The sequence below is a fragment of the Platalea leucorodia genome (assembly GCF_965183815.1).
Source record: "Platalea leucorodia genome assembly, chromosome: Z".
In the NCBI taxonomy this organism is placed as follows: Eukaryota; Metazoa; Chordata; class Aves; order Pelecaniformes; family Threskiornithidae; genus Platalea; species Platalea leucorodia.
Genome location: NC_138858.1, coordinates 59,524,120 through 59,539,721, shown reverse-complemented (window position 1 = coordinate 59,539,721; position 15,602 = coordinate 59,524,120). Strand labels below are relative to the sequence as shown.

The 15,602-nt window shown below is 37.3% G+C and overlaps 1 protein-coding gene across 5 annotated transcripts in view; it reads left to right on the top strand.

Moving 5' to 3' along the window:
- Window positions 1–15,602, top strand: part of CHD1 (chromodomain helicase DNA binding protein 1) — a 58,674-nt gene that overhangs the window by 11,507 nt on the left and 31,565 nt on the right. For 4 of the 5 annotated variants that reach the window (XM_082336498.1, XM_082336499.1, XM_082336495.1 and 1 more), the window contains exons 3-7: window positions 8,740–8,944; window positions 9,953–10,057; window positions 11,353–11,420; window positions 13,602–13,751; window positions 14,050–14,330. In XM_082336498.1, the coding sequence (XP_082192624.1) occupies window positions 8,740–8,944; window positions 9,953–10,057; window positions 11,353–11,420; window positions 13,602–13,751; window positions 14,050–14,330 (809 nt within the window). The remainder of the gene's footprint in view (window positions 1–8,739; window positions 8,945–9,952; window positions 10,058–11,352; window positions 11,421–13,601; window positions 13,752–14,049; window positions 14,331–15,602) is intronic. The other variant, XM_082336497.1, reaches the window with a different exon arrangement.

Here is a 15,602-nt window from a genome sequence, read left to right as displayed (position 1 = left end):
AAAAAGTTATTCTTGTAGAGCCATCATGAACAGGTGAATGTATTGGTGAGGACTAAAAGTGTTTTCAAAGTGTAGTAGCTCATACTCCTGCTTGTACCATTGTTCAAATTGTGTGAATTACAGATTTATGTTCATTTTTAATAGTCAAGGCTTGCTTACTGTGTCTGGGTTAGGGAGAAGGGAAGGTTTCTCTCCATTATGTTTTTTTTATCCCTTAGTGCAGTGGTCTCCAAAATCTTCGTTAGCGCGCTCCTGTCATTAAAAAAATATTTGAGCACACACCTCCAGTGTATATATATTCATTTATAAATTATATACATTTACTGCTAATACTTACATTATAAAACATACACAAGAAATAGAAATTTTTAAAGGATGAGATAAAGATTAAATAATATTTGAAAATATTTTACTTTGTTAATGGCAAAAAAAACCCTTTTTGCACTCACTAAAAAATTACTATGAATATTCTTATTTATTGAAATCTTGGTTTAACACTTTGTGATATAGTGGTTTGAAGGTATGGTTCTAAGTTAAGTTTATGTTGGTGTTTGGTTTTAATGGCTGGCATAGCTGAAAAAGATACCTCACAAAGATACTTGGATCCAAATGGAAGAAGTGCATTGTTGACTGCGCTTACTAAATACTAATTTTTTTATTCAATCGTATTCACTATTTTGCAATGTTTTTTCTTGAAATTTGGCTAGTAAATTTCCATCTGCCCTAGTATCAATCAGTTCTTGCAAATTAATCAGAAGGGATTGCAGTTTTATGTTTTTAACAAATGGGTTCAAACCCACTGAAACTTTTTTGAAGATTTTTAACAGGTTAGAAATTTCTGTCTCCATCTTTTTAAGTGTACAGACATGATAACTTTTATAGGCGACACGCATTGGTTTTGGCAATAAAATCAGGTAACGATGAAAACCTTTCCAATCATCTGTTTTCAGAATGCTCTCTCCGTATCATGTGTTTCTTTTGAAAAGCAGTTGCTTTGTCATTGTTAAAATGTCAGCTTCACCTGGAAGGGATACACTAAGTGTGTTTATTTTTTCAAAAGTATCTGCTAGGTAGCATACTACTGGTGATCACTTGTTTTCACAGAAAAGGGGTCAGCAAACTTGGAACACTTGTCCTTTTTTTTTTTTTTAAAAAAAAAAACCAAACAAACAAAACCGCCAGACCCCACCAAAAACTAATCTTCAAGGTCAACAATGCTTTTAAGCAGTGAACCTCTCTTCGTACAAAATATTTTTATGATCACTTCCCATCTCATTACAAAGTATTGTAAAAATTTTACAAGTAAACATTCTTGTTTTCATAAAACTAACCATATCGATGACATCCTTTAACATTTTGTACACTTCTGGCTCCAGATTCTTTGCTGCAATAGCTTGGCTATTGTTGATGCAGTGGATGAATTTCATGTGTGGTGCTATCCCTATCACCCTTATCAGAATCTGTTGTTTGTTCCAGTCAAAGCAGCTACTCCATCAGTGGTTACACATGCACAGTTTTTCCATAAAAGTTTTTTTTTTTCTTTTTAATTAAAGATGTCCTTTACTGTTGAGAATGTACCTTCTCTGGTACGTATTTGCTTTAGTGGCTCACAAAAAAGTAGTTCTTTGTGTATTTCGTCATGGAAACAGAATCTAGCAAATACCATAAGTTGGGACGTGTTAGAAACATCTGTACTTTCATCCAGCCATAGAGCAAACCTCCTACGGTGCATGATTTGTTCTTATACTTGTTTATTCAAATCTTCACCAATGTTTTCTATGCGTCTTTCAATAGTGTTTGCTGACAAAGAAATGCACTTTAGTTTGTCACTATTGTTTCCTAGGCATTATTTTAGCCATTTTTACAGCAGAAGTACAGGATTGAGTATTGCATGGCTTGAAACATTGCTGGAAGAAACAGATTTGTCTTTGTGTTCTGCATGGTTAGTTTTCAGATGTCTTGCTGATAGGGATGGCTTCATACTATTGTTAGCTAATATCTCAACGCAGAGCATACACTCAGGGCAAGGTTAACTGTTAATGGTAGTGGAAGTAAATACGTATTTCAAATAGTCTTGATAATTCCAATTTTTTTGGTCCAACTTCTTGTCAGATGTGATTAGATTGTCATTGGTTTTTACCTCATAATGTGGCTGATGAAGAGCTTGCTAGGAGTAGAAGAAGTGTCAGCTCTGCCATTTTCTTGTTGTTCGCTGCCGCTCACAGTATTAGTGTTATCTTCAGTCCACCGTTTCTTTGCAGGCATCTTTTTAAACCAGTTCTCCATTTCGTGGGGGTTAGTTTGGTTGAAACTGAGTGATATAATCCATAAATCCACCTAACCAGGCAGAGGCAAACTGCAGTATGTTGCCGTGTACAGAAAGTTAATGAAGGAGTGATTGTGCCACTGTTGCCCCTCCGCATTGTGGAGCACACGCTTTCCCGAGAACCTACCATATGTGACACAGCACCCTCAGACATACAGACTGAGTAGGATTGCCAGTGTCAATCCATATATTAAGTGTTTGTAAAGCTGAATTTGTGGGGTTTTTTTGGTTTGGTGGGGGTTTTATTGCTGGGTTGTTGGTTTGTTGAAGTTTTTTGGTTTTGTGGGTTTTTTTGGTTTTTTTAGATTTATTTTTAATCTAAAAAAAACCCAAAAAACACAACAAACAGAAGTTCCAATATTTTCTTCACATACCCCTGCGAGTTGTCTCACGCACCTCCTGGAGCCTTGGTGTGCCAGTAGTTTTGTCTTGACAATGAACTGTGGTGAGGCTAGGAGAGAATCTCTTTCATGAACACCTTAGGGCAAATACTACAGCTAAAAGATTGGCTCTTTAGAGGATGGTAAAGCCTTTAGTTAAATCCTGACATTCCTCACATCAGTTAGCAGAGTTGTGGATTCTCTGTCTCAGCAATATTTCTCAGTTAAGTTCTTAGGCAGGGTGACTCTGGGTCTTGCTCATGTGATAATGAGAAGCAGTGTCTCATTGTTAGATTTTGGTCAGCACTACGTGTCAAACAAAAATAAAAAGCCAAGTACATGTAATGTCCAAGTGATTTTACATCTGCAGAGGCAAAGTGCTACAAAAGATTGGTCTCTGGATGTTGAATTGATGTGGTGTAGCAAACTGCTAGTATCTATGCTGAATAGAAGTTGAAACTGGCAACTACTGCTACAGTAGTTTTTCAGTAAGACTACATTTTCAGTATCCCATTTTTTTCTTTATGGACACTGCTTAAGAGACAAGGCTAGAAAATGCCACAGAAAAATTTTACTTTTCCATTTGTTGTGAGGGGAAAGGTAGTTCTTTATTCTCCTCTTTATGTAACACTTCTTCCTTTGTTCCAAGCAGGCCTCTGCATATTTTGGTGGCTTTCTTGATTTTTAGAAAAAATTAGATAGGTCTATGTAAAAACATATTTTTTTTATTTTATTGCTGCTGCTTTCTTACAAGTATTATTTAAAAAACAAATAAAGCGCTCCTTTATATCAGAAGTTGATTGGTAGTCTGGCAAGTTGGTCTGATGCTGGTCTAAAACTGTTTCCCATGAGAGATTAATAAAACCAAGAAAAACCCCAGTTAGTAATTTAAGTCTATTCTTTCTTTCTGTCTGCCTTGTAAATACTTACCTTTAGACATAATTAAGAAGTAAGTCTTAGGCCAAAAATTTCCATTCAGTTTCTGTTTGAACAGGTAGCTAGTCCTCTTAAGCAATAGAGTGTTTTTTTTTTTTGTGGTGTTGATACAAAAAGGTCTTCTTTTAATTGCTTGCATTTCCAGATAGTTTGGTTAGAGAATAAGTTGAGTTGATTAGAGAATGAGTTTTTCTTTTTTTTTTTTCCTCTCTTCTCCCTGCCCCCCCCGCCCCCATCTAAGAAAAAATTTCTGTGAGAGCAGAGGCAGTGACTTTGATAGAGGGAATGACTGAACTAAGTTCCTTGTTCTTCAGCCTTCTCATAACATCTGTGTTAGTGTAAAATGGCTTGGAATTAGCTAGTAGTAAGTTGTTTTGTTTTGTTTTTTTAAATAAAAAATGAGTATCATAGTTGGAAATGATTATATATTAGGGTTAGATGTTGTGACAGAAGATTATCATTAGAAGTGTTGGACCACACCTTTTTTTGTTTGTTTTGTACAGGAAAAGCAAGGACACAGTCTGCACCCAGAAGTGTGTGATATTTTGGTCTTGGCATAACCATATTCTCTTTAGGATCTTTGACTGCAGTGACTTAAGTGATAAAAAGAAAAATACCAATTTTATCTCTTTATTTGAAAATATTTTTTATGCTGAAACTGAGCACTTAACCTGTAGCTCTTACTGTATGATGTGTGTTTTGCCTCAGGTTCCCCATCACTGTTACTGTTGGTTCAAATCCTTTGAATTTTTCTTTCTTCTTCTTTCTTGTAGTTTCTTTTCTTTCTCTACACATCCCTTTCACCTCTACCTGCAGGTTTGCATTAGTCTTGCATTTATAGTAAAGTGGTTGAATATTGACTTTAACATTTTTACTCGTCAGATGTTACTGTTAGGTGATATGCAGTTGGGTTGTATTAGTCTGCTCTTGTCCAAATCAGGCCAATTTATTGAGAGATGTAGGGTTTATGAAATAGTTCTTACTTTGCTGGTCCTGCTCATAAGCCTAATGGGAATTCATTCGCAGACTCCTAGCTTTGTTGAGAGCTAGTTGGCAAGATAAGGAGTCTATGTGTTTTGTCTGAATATTGACTATTGTATGATCCATATTTGTTGACAGGTTGGTATTACTTAAGAGACCTTAGATGATAGCTAGCTGATCTCTTCATAAAGAAAAAGATTTGGAATTAGTTGGGGGTTTTGCATCCAACCTCAGAGCAACTAGCATTATCTACTAGACTTCTTTTTTTCCTATCTCAGTGCCTTTGTTTTTGAACTTACCACCAAATTCCTGTGTTGACTAACATCAAACCGCTTAAAATTTCCTATCAACTGTGAATCTGGTTGACTTGATTTTTGCTTACTTATCTAAGTAAGCTGTATTTTTTTTTTTTTTCTTTCTGCCCCTCGCCAGTCTCTCCACCATTCTCTCTTGTAGCTGGTTTATATGTTTCTCATAATGCTGGCAATTTGTTTGACCAAGATGGCTTATTCCAGTGTCAGTTTCTCCATGCTGTCCTAGACAAGAGGTACTTTGTTTTGGTTGCCTCTGGCTCTGTGTGTAGTTGAACCTATGCTTAGCACTATATTAGTGTGTATGAAATATTTGACTGCTGTATGGAAAGCTAACTTAATTACCATCCTTATGGCTTAGTGTTCTCCATCTTTTTTAGATTTGGTAATCCACATTATTATTGCCCTCTTTGAGCAATCCTTGTCCTGCATGGAAGTATTTTGATTCCCTTCCCCTCCTCAAAGGTTATGTAGGATTTAGACATTTTTAGTGGCTTTTTGTCACTGGGACTTGTCTAGTTGGTATTTACTTGTGTCTCAAGGTTTGTCCATGCTGAATTTTCTTCTATTTCTCTTCATTTACAGTTAGTATTGACTTCCACATCCCCCTGATATTTACATATATGGCACTTTGCTATGCTGAGAAAGGCTGTTATTTTATAATGATCTGATTTACCCAGTATTAAAGGCAAGGTAACATTTGTGTACAAGACCACTATTACAATTAAAATCTCTTTTTAAGGTTGTCAAGGAGTGCTGTTAATTTCTGATAAGCAGTTTAAACTCTGGTCATATTCTGTAGCGGCTGCCCTGCTTTATTTGGCCTGCAGTAAGCCTTTGATGACAGAAATAGGAAGTTTGGGAGCAAACTTCTTGCTTCCCAGTTTTCATCTTGGCATGTGCAAGGAAACCCAGCAGCGGGGTGTTTCTCTATATCTCTCCTTTCAGAACAAGGAAGCTTCACCATGGTCTGTTTCTTTCTGTTTCAGAGTGGACAGATGCAGATGGATGATTGAGGTGCAGTCTACAGGAGTCTGTTTATGAATAGCTTCATTTCTTATTTACTGGTACATTTTTGTTAGTGTTAGTAAAAGCAGAAAGAGGAGTGATTTTGCATTGTTTTGTGATTTTAAAATCATAGAATCTTAGAAAGCTTTGGGATGGAAGGGACCTTTAAAGGTCATCTAGTCCATCCCCCCTGCAATTGGCAGGGATATCTACAACTAGATCAGGTTGCTCAGAGCCCCATCCAGCCTGGCTTTGAATGTTTCCAAGGATGGGGCATCTACCACCTCTCTGGGCAAACCGTTCCAGTGTTTCATTACCCTCATCATGAAAAACTTTTTCCTTGTGTTCAGTCTAAATCTACCCTCCTTTAGTTTAAAACCATTACCCCTTGTCCTGTTGCAGCAGGCCTTGCTAAAAAGACTATCCCCATCATTCTCATAGGCCCCCTTTAAGTATTGAAAGGCTGCAATAAGGTGTTCCCACCAGCCTTCTCTTCTCCAGGCTGAACAACCCCAGCTCTTTCAGCCTTTCCTCATAGCAGAGGTATCCCTCTGATCATTTTTGTGGCCCTACTCTGGACCCACTCCAACAGGTCCATGTCCTTCCTGTGCTGAGGATGCCAGAGCTGGATGCAGTACTCCAGGTGCGGTCTCACCAGAGCAGAGTAGAGGGGCAGAATCACCTCCCTCGACTTGCTGGCCACGCTTCTTTGGATGCAGCCCAGGATACGGTTGGCTTTCTGGGCTGTGAGAACACATTGCTGGCTCATGTCCAGCTTTTCATCTATCAGTACACCCAAGTCCTTCTCGGCCAGGCTGCTCTCAATCCCTTCATCCCCTAGCTGGTATTGATACTGGGGATCACCCCGACCCTTGCATTTGGCCTTGTTGAACCTCATGATGTTCACACAGGCCCATTTCTCAAGCTTGTCCAGGTCCCTCTGGATGGTATCCCATCCCTCAGGGGCATCAACTGCACTGCTCAGGTTGGTGTCATCTGCAAACTTGCTGAGGGTGCGCTTGATCCCGCTATCTATGTCATTGATGAAGATATTGAACAGCACTGGCCCCAGTATGGACCCCTGAGGGAGACGACTTGTCACTGATCTCCGTCTGGACCTCGAGCCATTGACCACTACCCTCTGGATGCAAGCATCCAGCCAGTTAGCTATCCACTGAACAGTCCACCCATCAAATCAATATTCTTCCAATTTAGAGAGGAGGATGTTGTGGGGGACCATGTCAAAGGCCTTCCGGAAATCCAGATAGATGACATCCGTAACTCTTCCCTTGTCCACTGATGCAGTCACTCCACCATAGAAGGCCACTAGGTTGGTCAGGCAGGATTTGCCCTTGGTGAAGCTGTGCTGGCTGTCTCGAATCACCTCCCTGTGCCTTAGCATAGCTTCTAGGAGGATCTGTTCTGTGATCTTCCCAGGCACAGATGTGAGGCTGACATGTCAGTAGTTCCCAGGGTCCTCCTTTTTACTCTTTTTAAAAATGGGTGCAATGTTTCCCCTTTTCCAGTCATGGGGGACTTCACCTGAGTGCCATGGCTTTTCAGATATCATGGAGAGTTGCTTGGCAACTACATCAGCCAGTTCCCTCAGGACTCTGGGATGCATCTCATCGGGACCCATAGACTTACGTATGTTCAGGTTCCTCAGGTGGTTGCAAACCTGATCTTCACTTACAGTGGGAGGAACTTTGCCCCCCTGATCCCCATCATATGGTCCATAAATGTTGTCAATTAAGTATGTTCTAGGGCAGAGGATGATCAATCTACCTTCTTCCCACCCCCCTCACCTCCCCAGCTGACTGTCAGCCAAATTAACTATGCTGGCAGAGATTGGCTAGGTTTTGATACCAGCTTTTGGTTTTATCTTTTTCAATCCTGGCTTCATGTTCATAATTTTATATTATTTTGCTCTGTGGTGGTGTGATTCCAATGTTTTTTCTTATGATATCTTTGAAATATGGCAGTATTAACCTAGTGAGGAATCTTATTAAAGTTTTAACTCAGCTACTTCCTGAAGTTGTTGTAGAAAACCAAATGTTTCTAAGTTTAAATGGTCCTAAAATAAGTATTCATCTTCAAATAATGTGCTTTCTAAGTATGTTAAATCTGGTGTAAAATGAATATACAGGTGGAATAACCTGGCAGCTCAAGTACATGCGAAGGAAAGTGCCTTGGCGCAAGTCATACCATCAGTGACAAATTCGGAGAGAATTTTACTGCTGTTATTTTAACAGAAAAACACAGTCTGCATAGCTTTTTTTTTTTTTTTTTTGAGAGAGAGATATGTGCATTTAAATTTTTTTTTTTTTTTTTTTTTTACGGAGTACTGCTGATCTATAAAGATTGAAAATGGTCTTCTGTATTTTAGTTGGACAGGTCTTTGTGGAGCAGACTTAACTGTTAAGAGATGTGTATGTATATATGTGGTTTGATGAAGCTAAACAAGGATTTGGGTGGGGGTGGACCCAGTTTGCATGGGTAAGAAACATATCTACCACTTTTATTTCCTTTGCTTGACTCCTCGATGTTAATTTGAATGTTCTTGCTTTATCTTGCGTTTTTTAGGCTTCATAAAGGGTATCTGATTAAACTCTGAATTTTCGTTTCTTGTTTATTTTTAACTTTATTCATCTCATTTCATCAACTGCATCCACTTGTGTGCTACCCATTTTTCTGGTCTAACTTAACAATTGATTTGTAGGTGAAGCTAAGGCAACTTTTTTCTTTTAATCCTGTTACCTTGGCAATTGTATAATATCCTACTAACTTCTCATTGCAGCCGATCAGATGACGATTCCAGGTCAGCATCAGGTTCTGGATCTGGTTCAAGCTCTGGAAGCAGTAGTGACGGAAGCAGCAGCCAATCAGGCAGCAGTGACTCTGACTCTGGTTCAGAGTCAGGCTCTCAGTCAGAATCAGAGTCTGACACATCTAGAGAGAAGAAGCAAATTCAAGCTAAACCACCAAAAGTTGATGGATCTGAGGTAAACAAAACATATAAATGAACCCTTTGTGGGGGAAAAATTATTAAAAAAATCATTCTGTGCCATTAGTTTCAAGAGCAGTTTTCATTTAAAATAATAAAAAGAGCTAATGAAGTGGTTTTAATTAGATTTTAACTTGGTTGTGTTAGTGAATGCATGTGCTTAGCTGTCTTAAGCATTGGGCTAAGTTTCTCATAGATAAATACTTGAACTGACACTTTTAAAATTCTCACATTTGTAAGTATTTTGAGTTAAATGCTTACCTAAATTTCATCATGCAGAAGCACGTGCTAATTTACTGGAACTTACAGAAGACAAAGGCACAAGTAATGTAGTTATTTCTGAAATTCTATTTTTTTACATTGTTTCTCTAATGCTTAGTTTCTTTCTATCAAGAAATGATTGTATAAAAATTTCAAGCTTACATACAGTTGGCTTTCTTTGTCAATAACTCGGCTAAATTCAGGAAAAAGTGGTGTTTAGAAATCTCTTAAATCCAGTGGGCCAAAATTACCTGTGCTCTCCTGTGTTATATGGACTTAATTGGCGTGGTAGACCATATAAATGAAAGGTAGTCATATATCAGTTACCACAAGAATTGAAGACTGTTAAGGATTCTCTGTTACATTTTTCACTCATGTACTTCAGTATTACTGTATGAAACAAAAACATACCAGCTAAGTGGTCTGAAAGGATTTGTCTGGGTCAGCTTGAAAATGTACTTTATAAATGTTTTACCTTAACAATACCTACACAACTATTGTTGTTAAACATGCTGTAGAAATTGTCCTGGCAATTATTATATAGCATTCTCTTCTGCAGGAATCTTAACTACCTTAAAAAGCTACCTGATGTTATTAGTATATGCAGTGTTTTGTAGTGAATTTTTTTAATTGATAAAATTTAAGATCAGTCTTAATAGTTATGCTCCTCAGGAAAAGTAAATATGTGGTAAACTGGAGACTTTCAGTACGTTGAACTGACTCTTGCATCTCCATTCCTGTTTAGTTTTGGAAGTCTAGTCCAAGTATACTTGCTGTGCAAAGATCAGCAGTGCTCAAGAAGCAACAGCAACAACAAAAGGCAGCCTCATCAGACAGTGGCTCAGAAGAGGTGAATAACATAGTCTAGATTTTTAAAATGTAAACATGCCTGTCTCATTGTCTCATATGTTAGAATAAAATTACATAGAGCCAAGTTATATTCTCTAGGTGTGCATAAAAGTCTGGTTTTAGTCTAAAAAAGTAACATCCGAAAACTGACATTTTTATAAAAAAAAGTAAAAATATCTCTAATTACTTGTTTTCAAGTGAGTTGTGCCAGAATTATAGCAGCCTCGATTACGTACCTTGATTATGGTATTTTTAGGTAGATATTCTGTGACGTATGAATGAGATTTTCAAGCCACACAGTACTGACTTGCATTGTACTTTTGACTTCTGGAGTTTTCTAAAGACAGTTAAAAATGCTAAAAGATTTTTTTTCAACTTATTTCTGTATGAAGGTAGCTGCTGTGGTTTTCAAAAATTCTGTACGGAGTAGAAGACTACATTTTTGCAAATTTTGTAACGATTACTACAAAAGAATTCTTGTATTTTAAGAGTGACACCTGTGTTCTAGGTATTTTATAACCTAAATCATAGGCTAAAGAAATGTTGACTCTGTGCAGTAGGAACATCTTTTAAGGACCCTAGTGACTGTGAAATAGAATTTATTTATAAAGCAGACTCTCTCCTTCATGACAAAAACTATGCAGTGTAGTCGCACTCATTTGGTTGGATTTCTTTTTTTTTGTCTGGTTTAGCAGCTCATCGTTAAACACAGAACTTAATCACCTGTTGTCAAAACATAAATTTACAGGTGTTGTTAAGTACTTTCTTTCTAAAAGATGTTTTTCAGAATAAAACTTAATCTAAATCTAAACCTAATCTCGCTGAGATTGGTTTTAGGAAAATCTAATTTTAAGAGGGTTCTTGTTTTTTCTTTGAGCGTAGAGAAAGAAGAAACACGCTATTCTCAGTTTTCTTAAGCTGTTTTTTACATGTGAAAGAATATGGAAGGTGAGAAAGCTCCTGAGGGTAGGAGATTTTGTTAGGATTTTGATCATCTTGGGGCAGCTTAAACCATGACTGTTTTTATGTAGGCACAATGGTTATTTTTTAAGACAGGGTTTTTTTGTGGTGTTCTCCAGAGCTGTGCTGGCACAATGTATTCATAGATGGATAAATACAAAAACAATAGCAGTCCTTATCTCATTCTGTATTAACAGCTACACTGTGGGGGATGAAGAGGGTAAAACATGCATAATATGCCTCCAATTTGAAAGTGGGAGCTGATTTATCTTTTTAATGTTAGAAGTAGTTCATTCTTTTAGTGATAATGAATTTTTTTTTTTTCTTCACCTGCAGGACTCATCAAGTAGTGAAGATTCTGCAGATGACTCATCCAGTGAAACCAAGAAGAAAAAACATAAAGAGTAAGACATTTTCATAAGTAATATCACATTATTTTTAAGGCATAGTGACATATGCTCATAATTTATGCTTCATTTCTTCACACTTGAAATGCTTAAATTCCCTTTTTAATTCATCTTGATCTTGCATTTCCAGTTTTGATAAATGTTTTGGAATATTTAAAATAAACTCCCAAGGAACATCTATATCCTATTAATTTCTGAGCAAAGGAGTCTGCACTATTGCTCCAAAACATTCATCAGTGCTTTTATTTTTAAAATACTTGCAGTTTATTTTTGAGCTGAAGGCCCTTCCTAAAAATTCTTGCAGAAATGGGAAACTGCTTAAGTAGATTGTCTCACAACAAATTTAAGTTGGAATCCCTTAGTTAATGCTGAATTCTTTTTGTTTGTGTTTTTCCCCTCTGACATGTTTAAAAGTTGTTATAGTTCTGACAGTAATTAACTTTATTGACTACCAAAGAATTTTAACTGAAAATAAGCTCCTCCTAAGCGATAGATCAAAAAGTTTGTGAAAAGGATTATATGTTGTTATTGTGGCAGTGAGAGGCAGTGACCTATGTTTTTTATGAATGGTGTGTAAAATTGAACTGTTCTGTTATTCCTCTTCTCTCAATTCATGGATCACCTCAGTGTTCAGGGTTGCCAGTATAATGTCTTAAAGAAATGGTAGCTGAAAAAAAAATAGGGCGCCAAAAAAAAAAGTGCTAACTATGCAAAATGGTACTTTCCTAGCAATGAGCTGTTATTCATAGTCTTCTGTTAGTTAAGAATTTGATTGCATCTAATAGCGTACTCTGTTACAGGAAAGATATTTAAGTTCAGGAACCCCATAAACAAATCACTTCATATATCCAGTGCTTGAATTTTTGCCCTATGATTCTTCTGAACAAGTATGTCTGCAGTTGTTATCTAACATGCAGATCGGAGATTTCTCAATATATAACTTGGTACATGACCAAGCCTTAGAGGGTGGTGGTTTATATTTGTTTTTTTATATTTCCAAATAAATACAGGTCATGGATTTATGTTGTTATTTTTTTAATTTACCGTTTGCAGAAAAAGTATTTTAATCAGACATTCTGTACCATTGGCCATGTGCCATCTGTACAATAGACACACATATGTATTTGTCTTGGATGACTGGAACAATGGGAGTGTAATTTCCTCCAGGAACCCAATGTCCTGGAAGACAGGAAAGAGAGAATAAGATAGGGATCAAAGCACTGATTCTTAGGCTTCCTGATTGGAAATTTAAGGGAGAGATTTATTGGCAATATTCCAGCTTTGATGAACATGACTACTGCTCTAGCACCTTGGTCAAGTAAACCTAAACCTGATGATACTATAAAGATTTAGCAACATTTCAATAATGTATACCAGACTTTTTCCTTTCTTTCTTTCTCATGAAGCTATTAAGATTAAATTTGCCTGTATAAAGTCAGAGTTTGAAGCAAGATACTGTTCATCAGTAGGTACATCTTTCCTGTTGCAAAGCAGAAGATCTCAGCTATGCAGGAGCAAGGAGGTGCTGCTGCTCAGTGACAAGTGTCTTACTCATAGTATCTTACCTGATTGTGAAGCGCTCATCTGGGAGCTCAGTGGGAGCTTTTGGGAGCCAGTGCCACTTACAGGTTGCTGCAAATCAAGTGTTTCTGGGCATTTCTTGAATCTGCCTCTGTTATTTTTTGATTCCTGTGCCAAAGTTGCTATTTTTCACATGGGCCACAGGGACCTTAGGCATTAGACAATATGGGACTCTCCAGAATATAACATGACTGGGCTTTATGATTTGAGCATGTAGAAGTTCTGATAAATATGTATCTTTCCAGTTAGACTTGTAAAGTGCTTTGGTTTCTTAATGTCATGTTAACTCATTTCTTCATGCTGAAATTTATATAGAAATCCAGATTTTTGTTTTATTTTGGGTTTTAAATCTACCTCTTGATAACAGAAAACTTAGTCCAACTCTCTTTGAAGCCATTGGGCATTTCTACTTATTTGTTATTCATTGATGACAATTTTTCTGTCTCATCAGCTGAAATAACTGTTACAAGATTTTTATTTCTGTGAAGAATGTTGAAATTACAGCAGATACTCTGTGCATGAATATGTGCATAAATATGACTTAAAAAACCAAACCAAAACAATATAAGTTACTCTTTTGTCTTTCAATATGTACAGTGAAGACTGGCAAATGTCGGGATCAGGGTCAGTATCAGGAACTGGTTCCGATTCTGAATCAGAGGAAGATAGGGAGAAAAGCAGTTGTGAAGAGAGTGAATCTGACTACGAGCCAAAAAATAAGGTCAAAAGCCGGAAACCTCCAAGCAGGTAAGAAGTCATGCATTTGGATACTCTGGTACTATTTCTAATAAGCAATTGAGTGTGTACTACTACTGTACCCGTGAATGAAAACATAATGTGTATTAAAAAACAAAGGATTTTTTTTAAAGCTACATAAGATGTTAATATACTAATGCTTTCTAGTTAATCCCTTTTCCTGTCTGCTGTAACTGAAAGCGGAGTAACTGAGCATTCTTGAAATACACGTATTCAGAAATCTATACAGAAGATTTATAGTTGTCTCGGTTGAAACATCATTGTTGTGTCATATCTTATTGTCTTCAAGAATTAAGCCAAAAAGTGGGAAAAAGAGCGCAGGACCAAAAAAAAGGCAACTTGATTCTTCAGAGGATGATGAGGAGGAAGAGGAGGAGGATGATGATGATTATGATAAAAGAGGATCTCGTCGCCAGGCAACAGTCAACATTAGTTACAAAGAAGCTGAAGAAACCAAGACAGATTCTGATGATTTGCTGGAAGTTTGTGGAGAAGATGTCCCACAAACTGAAGAAGATGAATTTGAAACTATAGAGAAGTTTATGGATAGTCGAGTTGGCAGAAAAGGAGGTAATTGGTTTTTTTTTTTCGGTGTTCTTAAGATTCTGGAGTGCATTGTGGTGCCAACTTCAACAATGTTCTCAGCTGTAGGTGACCTGTGAGGTTTATAAACAGCAATAATTTTAAAGTTACCAAAAAGTCATCTTGTTTTGTCTTTCATATTCATAAGGATGTTCCTTTTTAAAGTTCATTCTAAGTGTTGCAAAGTAAAATGTAGAATTGCATACCTAAGTAAAAATAAAAATTAAGTGGAAGATAGCTTAGTATTGCATAACTGCCTATCATATTGTTACACAACTGTTTATACAGTTTAGTGATACTTGATCAGTATAAATTATATACAGTGGAGTGGAGAAAGTGGACTAGATAAGAGAGCTGACTAGTAATCTGAACCCTGAAAGATGGTGTTGGCAAGGCTGAACCACTGAGGTTATGATTTCAGTTGCCACTGTACAAATTGTCTCAATACAGTGCAATGTGTGGAATGACCACAAAATGCATCTAAAATTTCAGTGGTGCACTTGCATGTGAACTCTTAAGAGTACTTTGTGAATAGTGGTAGGCATGTCATATTTCCAGCAATAATGGGATGCAGGATCTAGCAGTTCTGCTTATGTGTTTGAGTCTGCAAATTCGGATTCTAATTATAGAAACAAACGCATGCAAAAAAAACCCAACCTTGGGCCCCTTGCACTTCAGAGCAACCTTTCTCCATTAGTTATACCCAATCTCTAAAGTTTCTGATCCATCTCAGAACTTGCACTCTTCCTCCCCTCAACTTTCTTCTCCCATGCCATCGCAAATTCTAGTGTATCCTCCTCCATTGCATAGTGTTACTGCTGTGGTCAAAGCCTTTGGAACTAAGCTTCTTATATTCTTCCTGCCCAGATGATGTTGCTGCTTGTGCTGTGTTTTGCTGTTGCCACTCTCTGTTGCTTTATCTGGCCCCTGCAGCTTGCTGGGCTCATTTCCTTACGTGGCTGTCCTCACAGAAATGAGCCTGTTTCCTGCTGCTAGTATGCTTCAGCTGTGATACAGACTGTACTTAATTAAAAATTTTCCCAGGTAAGATAACAAAGGCAGAAAAAGTAGTAGAACATGTTTAGGAAGAAATAGATTTATACTGTCCCTATTAGTAGGTTATTGATGTCTTGAGGCTGACCAAGCATAACATCAGATGTCTTTTGTATGCTCAGAGACGAGAGTAGTATGACAGAGAAGGCGACAAGCAGCGTTAGTGGAGCATTTCCTGGTGATCACATCAAAAATTAGGAATGCAAA